The sequence below is a fragment of the Hemiscyllium ocellatum genome, chromosome 5, assembly GCF_020745735.1.
Source record: "Hemiscyllium ocellatum isolate sHemOce1 chromosome 5, sHemOce1.pat.X.cur, whole genome shotgun sequence".
NCBI classification, from domain to species: domain Eukaryota; kingdom Metazoa; phylum Chordata; class Chondrichthyes; order Orectolobiformes; family Hemiscylliidae; genus Hemiscyllium; species Hemiscyllium ocellatum.
The window spans coordinates 46063451-46078456 of NC_083405.1; the positions used below are offsets into that span (position 1 = coordinate 46063451).

Here is a 15006-nt window from a genome sequence, read left to right on the forward strand (position 1 = left end):
GGTCATAACCCATCCTGGTTGTTATGGAGGAGATTCCACAGTTATGACCCAGGATAGTGGGGAAAAAGAGATTTTCACTAGTTTAGCAGTTCTAGAAGATAGCTAACCACCACCACCTTAAGGGCAGTCTGGGATGGTCACTAATGCTGGACAAGCCAGTGACACCTGTATCCCATGAGTGAATAAAAAAACATACAGCTTTCTAAGTTTACAGTACTGAAACAGGAATGGAAATTAGGTAACTGGATTGAGTGGACAGGAACCTCTGAAAGAATTAGATTAGATTAGATTACTTACAGTGTGGAAACAGGCCCTTCGGTCCAACAAGTCCACACCAACCCGCCGAAGCGCAATCAACCCACACCCCTACATTTACCCCTTACCTAACACTACGGGCAATTTAGTATGGCCAATTCACCTGACCCGCACATCTTTGGACTGTGGGAGGAAACCGGAGCACCCAGAGGAAACCCATGCAGACACGGGGAGAACGTGCAAACTCCACACAGTCAGTCGCCTGAGTCGGGAATTGAACCCGGGTCTCAGGCGCTGTGAGGCAGCAGTGCTAACCACTGTGCCACCGAACTGGGAAACTAGAGAAAAGTGTAAGTTCCTGATGAGGGCAATGCTGTCAGGAAGTTTGACCCTGTTGTCTATTTTAAGGGTGAGATATGTCATTGGCTGCTGATCAGATTGTCTCAGTCTTTGTGACCAAATTAATCCAAGAGGTCCTCTTGTTTTTGGGGAGAGGGGTTTGCTGATCTGGTTTGTAGAAGTGAATAGAAGCTGTGGGTTGTGTTCCAGAATGAAACTGGAATAATTAGATGTGAGCAAGACCTGATGGTGTCTTCAGTGGTCCAGCCAGGTCTGGTGGTGGATGACCAGATGATTAATCACCATATCCTTGATATTAAAATCTGAACAATATGACATTATGTCCAATAGTTTCCAGGTTTTAGACTTCCCTCACCTGAAGGTTGTCTGGTGATTTTTTTTTTATATATATATAAATCTGCCTATTAAAGATATAATTACACAACAATGGAGTAGGTGAACCTGTTCCTGATTGTCCTGGTTCAGAGGTGGCGCCACTACCATTGCACCACAAGTGACTCCGAGGCTATGTTTTGCTACAGATCTTGAGATGCCATGATTTCCTTTTCATAAAACCATGTTGACTCCGATTGCATTAAGCTTTTCTAAATGTCTTTTATTTCACCTGTGATAAGGGATTCTAACATTTCCCACCACAATTTTAAGCTAACTGGCCTATAGTTTCCTACTTTCTGTCTCCCTCCCTTCTTTAACAGAAGAATAACATTAGTGATTTTCCAATCTGCTAGAACCCTCATGGAGTTGAGTGACACCTGGAATATTTTGACCAATGCCTCCAATATTTCTGCAGCTGCTTACTTTAAAACCATTGGATGCAGGCAATCAGATCACAGCAACTTGTCTGTCTTTATTCCAGTTAGTTTGTACCTGTGATAAAGACTGTTACAAGACCAAGGTTGGGGGATTTGAGCTATCGGGAGAGGCTAAACAGGCTGGGCCTGTTTTCCCTGGAGTGTCTGAGGCTGTTAGAATATTGCGTGCAATTCTGGTCTCCTTCCTATTGGAAAGATGTTGTGAAACTTGAAAGGGTTCAGAAAAGATTTACAAGGATGTTGCCAGGATTGAAGGATTTGAGCTATAGGGAGAGGCTGAACAGACTGGGGCTGTTTTTCCTGGAGTGTCAGAGGCTGAGGGGTGACCTTATAGAGGTTTACAAAATTGAGGAGCGTGGATAGGCAAAGTCTTTTCCCTGGGGTCGGGGAGTCCAGAACTAGAGGGCATACATTTAGGGTGAGAGGGGACAGATATAAAAAAGGACCTAAGGGGCAATTTTTCACACGGAGGGTGGTACAGGTATGGAATGAGCTGTCAGAGGAAGTGGTGGAGGCTGGTACAATTGCAACATTTAAGAGGCATCTGGATGGGTATATGAATGGGAAGGGTTTGGAGGGATATGGGCCAGGTGCTGGCAGGTGGGACTAGATTGGGTTGGGATATCTGGTCGGCATGGACTACTTGGACCGAAGGGTCTGTTTCCATGCTGTACATCTCTGACTCTATGCCACTCGGAGGATTGATTTATGAGCTTTATCTGGGCAATGAAACTTAAATTCTTTATTTTAAACTTACTGCAGGAAATGTTCAGGAAGCTGGAAGGTTACTGGGCAGTAAAAATGTTCGTGTCAACTGCTTAGATCAGGTAAGATTACCTTTTTTTTATTTAGTTAATAACGCAATGGCATACAATAGTGATTGGTTTGTAGTTCCCAGGGTTATCCCTATTCCCTTTCTTGAACAAGGGAATAAGATTTGCTACCCTCCAATCATCTGGCACTACTCCAGTGGACAGTGAGGCCACAAGATCATTGTCAAAGATGCAACAATCTCTTCCTGAAGTGACCTAGGATATATCTCATTTGGCGCATGGGATTTATCTATCCTTATATTTTACAAAATTTTCAGCGCACCTTCCTTCCTAACGTCAACCTGTTTCAAGCATATCAGTCTGTTTCACATTGTCCTCAGAAACGTGAGGGTCCATCTCAGCAGTGATTACTAAAGCAAAGTATTCATTAAGGACCTCTCCTGCTTCCTCTGACTCCAAGTGCAAGTTCCTTCCACTATCCCTGATCAGCCCTACCCTCATTTGGCCATCTTTGTTTTCCTCACAAGTGTAAAACATCTTCGGATTTCTCTTAATTTTACTCGCTAAAGCTTTTTCATACCACCTTCTAGCTCTCCTACATCCATTCCTCAATTCCTTCCTAGCTACATGGTAACCCTCTAAAGCCTCAACCTTAAGTAAGTTCCTTCTTCTTGACTAAATATTCTACATCCCTTGTCACCCAAGGTTCTTTCACCCTACCATCCCTTGCCTCAGTTTTGGACAGGTTTGTCCCACTGTCAGCAGGTGCTCCCTAAACAACCTCTACATTTTTGTCGTGCATTTGCCTGAGAAAATCTGTTGCCAATTTAGGTACCTCAGTTCCTGCCTATTAGCATTGTAATTCCCCAGGAGTGTCTGTCCAGTGAAGAGTAAACTTGGTCTGTATACTACAGGGTTTTGAAGATTAAGAGGTGATCTCTTTGAAGCTCATAATATGCTTAAAGGAATTGACAGGGTAGATGATTGCAAGTTAGTTGCTTTCCTTAGGCCGAGGAACAAATTTGAAAATAAGGGGGATACCACTTGGATCCAAGATGAGAATTTTTTTTTAATCAAGTCATAGAGATGTACAGACTCAGCCTTGCCCACCAGATACCCTAAATAAATCTAGTCCCATTTGGCGCATATCCTCTAAATCCTTCCTATTCATACACCCATTCAGATGCCTTTAAATGTTGTAATTGCAACAGCCTCTGCCACTTCCTTTAGCAGCTCATTCCATACACTCACCACCCTGTGTGGAAAAAGTTGCCCCTTTGGCCCCTTTTAAATCTGACTCCTCTCACTTAAAGCCTATGCCCTCTAAGTTCACCCCTCAGCCTCTGATGCTCCAGGGAGAGTCGCCTCATCCTGTTCAACCTTTCCCTTTAGCTCAAATCTTCCAACCCTGGCAACATCCTTGTAGGTTTTTTCACAGGTTTCCCAACATTCCTACTCAGATGGTTGTGAACCTTTGGAATTCTTATACTCCATCTTAAGAATGTTTGAGATAGAGATTTGCAGATTTCTGATTGAGTCAGCTTATGGGGATGAGACAAGTAAAAGGCTGATTGAACACTTCAGTGCCATGTTAGTATTGAATGGCAGGGCAGGCTTGATAGATTAATGACTTACTCCTGTTCCTATATTCCACTCTAATTTCTTAGGCAAAGTGAAAAATTCTTCGTGAAAAGTTCTTTTTGCATCATTGTGTATTACTTTTACCTTTTGAAGAAAGGTCATCGGACCCAAAGCATTAACTTTGATCTCTCTGCTGAGCTTTTCTTGTTCCATTTCTTGTTATATTTCAACTTTCCTTGTTTTGGGTCTCATTAATATACCCGTTCTGTGTATGGCATGAATAGAGTAAAACCGAATTTCAGTACTTATTAATGACAGTTTCAGAAAGCTGTTAAACAGCAGAATGAGGAAGGTTGTTACCGTATGACTGAACTGAGCAATAATCTTAATTTTAAAAGTCAATATATGCAGACAATTTACAGTGTATCTTCTGTGGATTTGGGATGTTACCAATTATGTTACAAATTACTGTAAAGGTACTTGTCGCTAAGGAAACTTCATATAGGATTGCAAATTATCATCATCCTACTAGATATGTTAATTGCTTTGACCACACAGTTTTGAATAGTAGTCAGGTTAGAAGTCAGCATTGCTCCATTACACATTTGTTAATAATACTGATTGTTCTTCTATAATGCGATAGTTATGTTCTTATACAACCCTGCATTACAGAAAAATCACACTTTAGAAACTATGCTTAAAGTGTTGGTGATATAATTGTTACAGCCAACACAGGTTTTAAGAGTTTGTGCTTTAGAAATGGTGTACCCAAACCAACAATAGTGTTACAGTGAATTTGAGTTGATGGGCAGCCCGGTGGCTCAGTGGATACGACTGCTGTCTCTCAGCGCCAGGGACCTGGGTTCGATTCCAGCCTCAGGTGACTCTGTGTGGAGTTTGCACAATCCCCCTGTGTCTGCGTGGGTTTCCTCTGGGTGCTCCGGTTTCCTTCCACGATCCAAAGATTAGATTAGATTAGACTTACAGTGTGGAAACAGGCCCTTCGGCCCAACAAGTCCACACCGACCCGCCGAAGCGCAACCCACCCATACCCCCACATTTACCCCTTACCTAACACTACAGGAAAGATTTGGATTATACCCAGTCTGGCCATGCTAAATTGCCCATAATGTTCAGGGATGTGAAGGTTAGGTGCATTAGTCAGGGATAAATAGGGTAACGGAATGGATCTGGGTGGGTTACGCTTCGGATGATCGGTGTCAACTTGGTGGACCAAAGGGCCTGTTTCTATACTGTAGGGATTCTATGATTTAATGAAACTCATGTTAAAGCACAATAACCTGTATCAACAAACTGAAACTTGAAGCTACAAAGGAAACTTCTGGCCTATACTATTTTTCAAAGGCAGCCAGCAACCTATATCTGCTCTCTGCAAGTAGATATTTTGTTAATTTTGAATACACTTTTTTTTTGAAGAAGTGGAGTTTCCTACAGTTTCTTCGCTAGCTCATCAGCCATTACCACAGATGAATTCCAGGCTACTAACACCTGTTTCACCTCATTGTGAAAAGGAGATTGTATCCTTCAATTGTTGTACACAAGTTGTTACTCGTTGAATAATCCCTTTTATCCTTTTCAGTTCCAACTCTCTGTTTTGTAAGCATGCTTGTACTGCACCGTGCTTTTCCCCCACAGATATGGGTCGGGTGCTGGCAGTTGGGACTAGATTGGCTTGGGATATCTGGTCAACATGACAAGTTGGACCGATCGGTCTGTTTCCATGCTGTACATCTCTATTACTCTGTGTGAAATGAATCCTACTTGTGGTACAATGTTTCCAGAATGTTGTTTCTTTAAAAGGTCAGAGACTATTGCCTGAGGGGTTGGGGATGTTTGGCTGCAGTGTTTAATGGGGAGAAAGGGAAAAATATAAAGCACAACCTCTCTCTGGATTGGTAGTGAGAATAGGGAGACATTTGTTTTAGAACTTACAATCTGCCTATTAATAACCCTCATGTGTTATCTGATTTTTTTTGTTTTGGTAATATCAATTCAGTCAAATTATATATTTAGTTCTATCTGCAGCTGAGCATGCAATTTGCCGCATCATTTCACTTTGTAGGAAGGGAATGTAACACTTGGAGATGTTGTCATTCACACACAACTGTAATCTAAGGTTCCATCTACCCTGTGGGTGAGCTTTAACAAATTGTCCCAAAAATAGATTATCTGCTTTTTTTTGCTGTTTGTGTCCTAACCGGTTACAAATTGTCACATTTCTCTTCATTACAAAGTTAAGTGTATACCAAAATACTACTACTGCTATCGAGCACTTGGGACATCCTAAGCATATGAACAATGCCTCGCAATATTGTTTTGCTTTCGTTTATAAGAAAGAAGGTATGAGGTTGTTTGCACTGACTTGGAAATCTAGAACACAGGGCCACAGTTTTAAGATAAAGAAAATGAGATGAAATAAAACATCTTTCAAAGTATTGTGAATTTTGGGATTATTGCTGCAAAAGATTGTGGATCCTTTTGTTATGAAATATATTAAATGCTGAGAAGCAGATTTTTGGTGTCTCTGAAATGAGGATTTAGAGAGCAGATAGGATAATGGAGAGTTCTAAGCAATGCACAGAATTGCATCAGACGGCTTTGAGTATGTGCTGGAGAGGTCTAGAAGAATGGTTCCAAGGTTGAGGAATTTCACTGGATAGATTTGAGAAACTGTGCCTGTTATCAAAAAGAGAATAGTTAGTTTTCTTTTTGAGGTACTCAAAATCATGTCTAGAATAGGAAGAGAATGTGCTGTTGGTGGCAGAGCGTAGAACTAGACTGTACAGATTTAAGATAGGTAAAAGAGGCATTGGTGACATTTTAAGGAAAAGCTTTTTATCATGCAGAAAGTGTTTAGAATCTGGATTACACAGCCTGTGCATATGGTGGAAGCAAATTCAATTGAAACCTTCAAAGGAGAATTGATAGTTTGAGGGGCTAACTGGAAAATGGTGGGAGATTGGAACAAGTGTGATCTTTTTGGAGATTGGATATGGACATGATTGATTAAATAACCTCCACTGTGCTGTAAACATTGTGATTCCATTCTTGAATTCCCCTCTTCCTTATTGGATTTGGGATTAATTGTCCCAGCTTTTCCTGCAATTAACTCCTCAAATTCTTCTATAGGGTAACCTGTTGTCTTTGTGGCAATAAAGCATCCAGTTTATCAAGCAGGTGTCAAAGCTGTTTTCCTTTATATCATCTCATCAAGACATGGCTAATTGCTTTCACTTTCTGTGTAGCAACTTGTCTTTGTCTTTTTCATCTCAAGAAACAATTTATTCTAGAAAGACTTATTGCTGCTTTCAATCCATGAAGTTACTCAACTTGAGGTTTATGTTATCACAACAGTGTGGATTTTGCATCTCATCTCATTGAGAAGGCATATAAAAATGTGGGCAATCTTCCAGCTTGGGCTGACCAGTAGCAAGTAACGTTTTGTATCACACAAATGTCAGGCAATGAACATGTCCAATAAGAGGCAATCTAACCATTGCCCTTCGATATTCAATGGTGTTACCATCATTAAATCTCCCACTACCAACATACTCGGAATTACCATTGATCAGAAACTCTATTGACTCGACACATAAACACAGTCTCAACTCAGAGGCTGGGAATGCTGCAATAAGTAACTCCCCTCCTGTAGACCATCTACCTCTACAAAGCACAAATCAGGATTGTGATGGAATGCTTTCTGTTAGTCTGGATGGCTACAGCTCCAACAACATATGAGATTGACACTATCCAGGACAAAACCGCCTGTTTGCTTGGCACCACATCGGTGAGTGTTCACGTCCTCCACTGTCGATGTTTAGTAGCATTGTGCATCACCTATAAAATGCACCACAGAAATTCACCAAAGATCTTTCGGCAGCACCTTCCAAACCATGACAACTTCCATCTGGAAGGATGAAAGCAGCAGATACATGGAATCACCACCACCACTTTAAAGTTTCCTTCCTTTATGACATTGTGAGTCAACCTACAGTACATGGACTGCAGTGGTCCCAGAAAACAGCTCACCACTACCTTCAGACACCTAGGGGTGCAGGTACATAGTTCCTTAAAAGTGTCAACACATTTGGTGTACTTGCCTTCATCAATCAGAGCACTGAGTACAAGAGTTGGAACATCATGTTAAGACTACTAGAGATTGGTAAGACCACATTTGGAATATATTGTACAGTTCTGGTCACCCTGCTATGGGAATTAAACTGGAATGGTGCAGAAAATAATTACAAGGATGTTACCAAGTCTGAAAAGTTTGAGTTACAAGGACTGGGACTGGGTAGGCTGGGACATTTTTCCCCTGGAGCATAGGCGGCTGAGGTGTGACCTTATTGAGGTTTAAAAAATCATGAGCATGGATAAGTTAATAGCCAAATTCTTTTCCCCAGAATAGAGGAATGTAAAACTAAAAGGTATAGGCTTAAGCTGAGAGGTGGAAGATTTAAAAGGGACCTGAGGGGCAACCTTTTCACAGACAAGGTAGTGCATATATGGGGAAAAAAAACTGCAGAGGAAATGGCAGAACTGAGTACAGTTGCAACATTTAAAATACATTTGGACAGGTACATGGATCGGAAAGCTTTAGAGGGATATGGACTGAACACTGGCAAATGGCACAAGTTCAGTTTATTAAACCTGGTGGCATTTTTGAGTTGGACTGAAGGACCTGTTTCCGTGCTATATGACGCTGTAACTATGCATGTGCAATAAATGCTGGCCAACCAGTGACTTCCTGAGTGAATTTTTAAAAAGTCTTCTATGCAGGAGTGATTTAAAACTGGATGAATTTCATGAGCTTCTGCTTCATAAACGCAACCATTTCATCTGTTAGCTTGAAGATCTAATTGTGCCAATACTGTTACCTTGCCTACCATGTTTTAGCAACAAGTTTCTAAAACATTTTCAGCAACATTCCTGGAAACCTGATTGCTCCCAACTGTACAGATGAGGGCAACAGATGCTAGAAACACCATCTGCAGACTACAGCATCTGATTTATTTATGTATTGTTCAGTCTTGTTCCACCTGAAAGCTTTGTGCAAATATCACCAGGACATGGTACGCAGTGATTCACAAAGATTCTGCTCCACTGTCTCCAAGGTTAATTCAAGGTTGGTGTGTAACAATGTCAGTGTCTTGAAAACCTCTATTTTTTTTTAAAAAAGCATCTAGTGCTGGAAGAAATGTTTTCTGTCATATACTTTTAAAATCACTTTGCCCTGGGTGAATTGCATTTGTCTGACTTTTGTACCCTCTACTGTGTCAGATGTCAATTCCAGATAAATGGCTCTAAGGAAAATAATACAAAGTACTTTTTTTTCAGGAATTGAAGCAAATGTTTTTGGCATTTGATACTTCAGTTAAGTATTCATTTTCAGTGGAGGATGCTGTATTAAGTAACAAAATACAATACTGGAACATCTGGTGTGGATTCTCCAGTTTCAAATGTTACATCTGTGATTTTAATGTAGCTTTCACTATTTTAATATTAATGTAGTCAGTCCACAAAAGTTACTTTCATTTTAAGTTTTGTTTATGAACTGAACTGAAACAATATCTTGGGACTTGAGGTAAATCATTTGCTTTCTAATGTGAAACGTTGTTTGGAATACTCCTCATGAAAGGTCTCCTTCATCTTTGTTTCAATTTTTCCCATTATCTCATTCTAACTTGCCTGTGTTTATTTTTATAGGGCCTTTCCCACCATTATCAACAATTTAACTGTCAAATAGCTTTTATTAAAGACATATCTCCCCTATTACTGTTCAAATTTCTTTTTTCCTTATCAGATATTTTGATGTGTGGTTTTTTTCAGTGGCTACAGCCTCAGCTAACCCTGGCTAAGAAATCTGTTCTGTAATTGGCTGTAAGACCTATTGCCTAGAGCGTATCATAGAAACATAGAAAATCCAGTTGAAAGTTTGGTTGCTGAACTGAAAGGTTTGTTTTCAGACATTTCGTCACCATGCTAGGTAACCTCATCAATGAGCCTCTGGTGAAGCGCTAGTTTTATATCTTGCTTTCTATTTATGTGTCTTGGTCTCTTAAGGTGGGTGGTATCATTTCAGGAAATGTTTTCAGAACATTAAAAGGAGCAGGATTGGGCAATTCGGCCCCTTGAACCTGATCCACTAGTTGATATGATGGTTGCTGATTTCATCTCAAACTCAACTCCTTTCCTGCCATTCACCATAATCCTTCAAACCATTATCAATTAAAAATCTGCTATCTCCTCCTTAAATCTACTCCATGTCCTCTGATTCATTACATTCTGGAAGAGTAAAATTTCATAGATTCACAATTCTCAGCAATTTCTCCTCTTCCCTATTTTAAACCTAGTCACTTCACCTGACAAAGAGCAGTGCTCCAAAAGCTTGTGCTTCAAATAAACCTGTTGGATTATAACCTGGTGTTGTGACTTCTGACTTTGTCCACCCAAATCCAACACTGGCATCTCCACTTCAAAGTGATTGATACATGTACATGTATTTTAAAAATGCAATTGCGTAACCATCACCTGGAAGCTGATGAAGTCACAGTTAATGTATTTTGTTGTGTATGCATAAAACCAGGAACATTTTAGATGTCAGATCCTGTCCTTTTCATTGCATCTCTGATCTCAATCCCAAAACCCACTCTGAGCAAACATGGAGCTGAGTCGAAGGGTGGAGATCCAGAGATGATGTCACAACTCAACATAGACTTGGCTGCTCAGGAAGCAGGTTTGCAGGCTGATTGAGTAGTGCCTGGAGAGATTTAGAGAATGTACTTTTTGGAGTTGTAGTTTGCTAGGCATAAAGAGTGGGAGACAAAGGCCTGAGTTTGATGTTGAGTAGGTAATCAGTTCCTGGATTATTGTCTGTATTTACTAAGGTTGATTTAGTCATTAGGTTAGAAATAGCAGGAGAATTCAGCCTCATGCAGTGCCTACCTTGCAATATGTGGGAACACCGGGACCCACCCAATGTCTGTGATGACTATGTATGCAGGAATATGTTCAGCTGCAGCTTCTGACTTGCTGCATGGAGCACCTGGACATGTAGATGGATTTCCTGTGGTGCATGCATGAGACTCAATGTCATGGATAGCACATTTAGCGAGCCAAGGCACATTACCAGTAAGAACCACAGACGAGTGTTGAGCGACGACCAGGAAAATGAGTAAGCTTGGGCAGACGGTGCAGGAATCCTGTCTGGCCATTCCCCTGTCAAAAAGATACACTGTTTTGAATACTGTTGGGGAGGAGTGGTGCGGCCCCTCAGGAAAGTAGCTGCACAGCTGGATCAGTGGCACCATGACTGGCAGTGTTCTACAGCTGGGAGGCTCCAAGTGTAGGCGAGCAGTAATATTAGGGACTGTATTGTCAGGAGCAGAGATGGGCTTTCCTGTGGTTGCAACTGGTACTCCAAGATAGTGTGTTGCCTCCCTGGTCACAGGGTCAAGGTTGCCTCCTGAGCCAGCATAGGATATTCTCAAGAAGATGGGTGAGCAGCCAGAAGTTGGGGTACAGATTGGTAAAAAAACAACAAGGACAGAAAGAGATGAGGTCCTGTAAAGGGAGTTGGATAGGAAGTTGAAAAGCAGTACCTGTAAGTTTATAATCTTGGGATTACTTCCTGTGCCACATGCCTGTGAGGCTAAGAATCAGAAGATAGTATAGTTAAATATGTAGCTTAACAACTAGTGTGAAAGGGAGGATTTCAGAAATGTGCATCATTAAAATGTCTTCCAGGACAGTTGGGACCTCCACATGAAGAATGGGTTACACCTAAACTGAAAGTGCCCCAAGCTCCTAGAAGGGCGGTTTGCTCATCCACTCAGGACAGTTTAAACTTTGTAACAGGGGAGCATGAATCAGTGTTGTAGGAGAGCAAGGTTGAGAGTGTGGTGCTGGAAAAGCACAGCAGGTCAGGTAGTATCCAAGGAGAAGGAGAATCAATGTTTTGGGCATAAGTCCTTCAAGTAAAATGCCTGAGGAGGAGTCTGCAACTAAGGCCAGAGACTACAAGGAAGAAGAGACAGGGAGACGTAACTGAACACTGTGTGACTGGCTGTCCGAAGTGTACTTGTAATGTGAGGAATAGGGCAACTTAGGGCTTGGATTAAAATGTATGGATATGATGTTGTAGATATTACAAAGATTTAATTAGGGAGGGATAAGACTGGCAGCTGAACGGGATTTCGATATTTCAGGCAAAATAGTGGGACATATAAGCGGTGGTGGAATTGCATTACTGAGGAGGGATGCCTTGCATGGCTCATCCAGTGAAGCCATGTGGCTGGAGCTCAGGAATAAGAAGGGTGTAATCATTTCAATGGGATTGTACTACAGGCTTCTCTTCAGCCAGTGGATAATAGAGGAACAGATATGTGGGCTGACTATGGAACAATGTAGAAGTACCAGGTGGTTGTGGTGGATGATTTTACCTTCCTCTATATCAATTGAGAATTGCTTAGTGTCAGGGGTTTGGATGGGTGTGGAATTTGTTGGGTGTTTTTTGCTGAAAGTGGAAACACAAGTGGATAAGGCATGCTTGTCTTAATCAGTCAGGGCAAAGGGTATTAAAAATTGGTAAGTCGTGTTATAACTGTATAGAACTTTATTTAGGCCACAGTTGGAATATTGCATATAGTTCTGCCACTTCAGGCCACACTACCAGAAAGATGTGGGGACTTTGAAAAGAGTATGGAAACAGTTTACCAGGATGTTGCCTGGTTTGGAGAGTATTATTAGTGAAAAGAGCTTGGCAAACCTGGTTTGTTTTCGCTTGAATGTTGAAGGATAAGAGGTGACCTGGTAGAATTTACAAAATTGAAAGGCAAGGATAGTCTTTATCCTAATGTAGAAATGTCAGTAACTAGGGGGACATGGGTTTACAGTAAAAGAGGCAAAGTTTAAAGGAGAATTGAGAGGTGTTTTTATTTAGCACCAAGTGTAGGTAAGTGCTACCAGAGGAAATGGTGGACACAGATAAAATAGCAATGTTTATGAGGCATCTTGACAGATATATGAATAGACAGGGAATAGAGGGATACATAGTAAAAGGACGGATGTGTAAGGTTTGGGAAACTGAAGAGAAACTGAGCTCAAAAGAATAGAAAGATGGAAAAGAACTTGAATAAGCAGTTAAGAGGGCTAAAAAGGACCATGAAATGTCTCTGGCAAACGGGATTAAGGAAAATCCCAAGGTGTTTTTTGCAAGAGGATAGCTAAAGAGGCAGTCCACTCAAGGACAAAAGAGCGAAGTTACGTGTGGATTTGGAGGAAGTTGGTGAGCTCCTTTATAAATATTTTGCATCTCTGTTCATGAAGGAGGCAGTCATGAGGGATGGTAAGTCTCAGGTGGGTATGTTGATATTCCAAGGCATGTCAATGTGTTAAAGGAGATATTGGGTGTTTTGAAAAGCATAAAGGTATTCAAAAAGTGATTGGAAAGGTATCATGTGCTAGCACAGGCTGGGTGGACTGAAGGGCCTTTTCCTGTGCTGTTCTCTTCATCAGGTTTTTTTTATTTATATGTGGGCATTGCTTAGCTGACCAGGATTTTATTGTCTGTCCATTGTTGCCCTTGAGAAGGTGTTGGTGAACTGCCTCCTTGAACCACTGCAGCCACATGCTGCAGGTTCACCCACCATGCCATTAGGAAGGAAATTGGTTGTCTTTGACCCATCCACAGTGAAGGAACTATAATATATTTCCAAGTCAGGATGGCAAGTGACATGGAGGGGAACTTTGCAGTTGGTTGGTGTTAACATGTATCTGTTGCTGTTGTCCTTCAAGATCAGTGATCATGGATTTGAAAGGTGCTATCTAAGGATATTTGGTGAATTTCTACTGCGCATCCTACAGTTAGTATACACTGCTGCTACTGAGCATCAGGGGTGAAGGGAGTGAATGCTTCTGGAGGTGGTGTCAAGCTTCTTGAGTGTTGTTGGAGCTGCACCCAGTTACATCAAGCAAGTGGGGAGGATTCCATCATATTCCTAACTTCTGCCTTCTGGGTGGTGAACAAGCTTATAAGAGTTGGGAGACAAGCTACTTGCTGCAGCATTCCTAACCTTTGACCTACTTTTATAGCCACTTTGTTATGTTTGAGTTTCTTGTCAATGGTAACCCAAAGGATGTTGATAGTGGGGGACTCGATTATGCTAACATCATTGTCAAGGGACTATGATTAGGTTGTATCTTATTGGAGATGGTCATTTCCTGGCATTTGTATGCTCCAGTGTTACTTGCCATTTGTCAGCCCAAGCCTGGATACTATCCAGATCTTGTTGTATTTTAACATGGGCTGCTTCGGTATTGGAGGAGTTGCGAATGGTGCTGAACACGGCAACCATCGGCAAATATCCCTATTTCCGACCTTTTTATGATAGAGGGAAGGTCATTAATAAAGCAGCTGAAGATGGTTGGGCCTAAGACATAATCCTAAGGAACTGCTGCAGAGATGTCCTGGAGCTTAATTGACTGACTTGCAACAACCATAACCATCTTCCTATGTTCCAGTAGAGAGTTTGATCCCTGATACTCATTGATTCCAGTTTTGCTGGGCTTCTTGATGCCACACTGTCGAAAGTGACCTTGCTGTCAAGGGTATGAGAAGGTAATCTAATAGTTTCCTTCTCACTGTTGCAAGACTGACTGGTCTGTAATTCACTGATTTATCCGTACCACTTTTCTTCAAATTAGCTTTCCTCATCTTCCATGCAGCCTCAGATACAACTCATCCAGATATGGCAATTTTATCCACTTTTAAACCCACAAAACCTCTGATACTTCCTCACTACTTAGATCAAACCTTGTTTATCACCCGACATGGCTTACAGAAAATACATGCATACAATATCTTTGAACAAATCCTGTATTGTGATTTAATTTTATGACAAACTTAACAATCTTATGCTAAACTATTGATGCATATCCTCTTAATAATACAGAAGCAAATGGATAAGTCATTTTCAAGGTTAATTAAAGTTGCTTTAGGCTGGAGATCAGAACTCTGGTTTTGATTGCACAAATATTTCCATTTCTTAAAAATAGTGTATTGTGCGCTGTGTCTATGATTAAAAATTAATTATTTGGTTTCTTTATTCTTACTTTCTGAAGACTGACACAGTGGCCTTGGACAGGGTTTGCCATCAAAATTGTGATGGGCTTCTGAAAGTGTGATGAACAGGACATTCTTGCAT

General features: G+C 41.1%; 1 protein-coding gene across 4 annotated transcripts in view; it reads left to right on the top strand.

The window, feature by feature from the left end:
• The window catches only part of ankmy2a (ankyrin repeat and MYND domain containing 2a), a 36696-nt gene that overhangs the window by 4417 nt on the left and 17273 nt on the right, over positions 1-15006 (top strand). For 3 of the 4 annotated variants that reach the window (XR_009644733.1, XM_060825426.1, XM_060825428.1), the window contains exon 2: positions 2190-2254. The exons of the other annotated variant lie outside the window; for it this stretch is intronic. Coding sequence is in view for 2 of the 3 variants with exons in the window: in XM_060825426.1 (XP_060681409.1) it covers positions 2190-2254 (65 nt within the window). In the remaining variant the exon portion in view is untranslated. The remainder of the gene's footprint in view (positions 1-2189; positions 2255-15006) is intronic. 4 annotated transcript variants of the gene reach the window in all.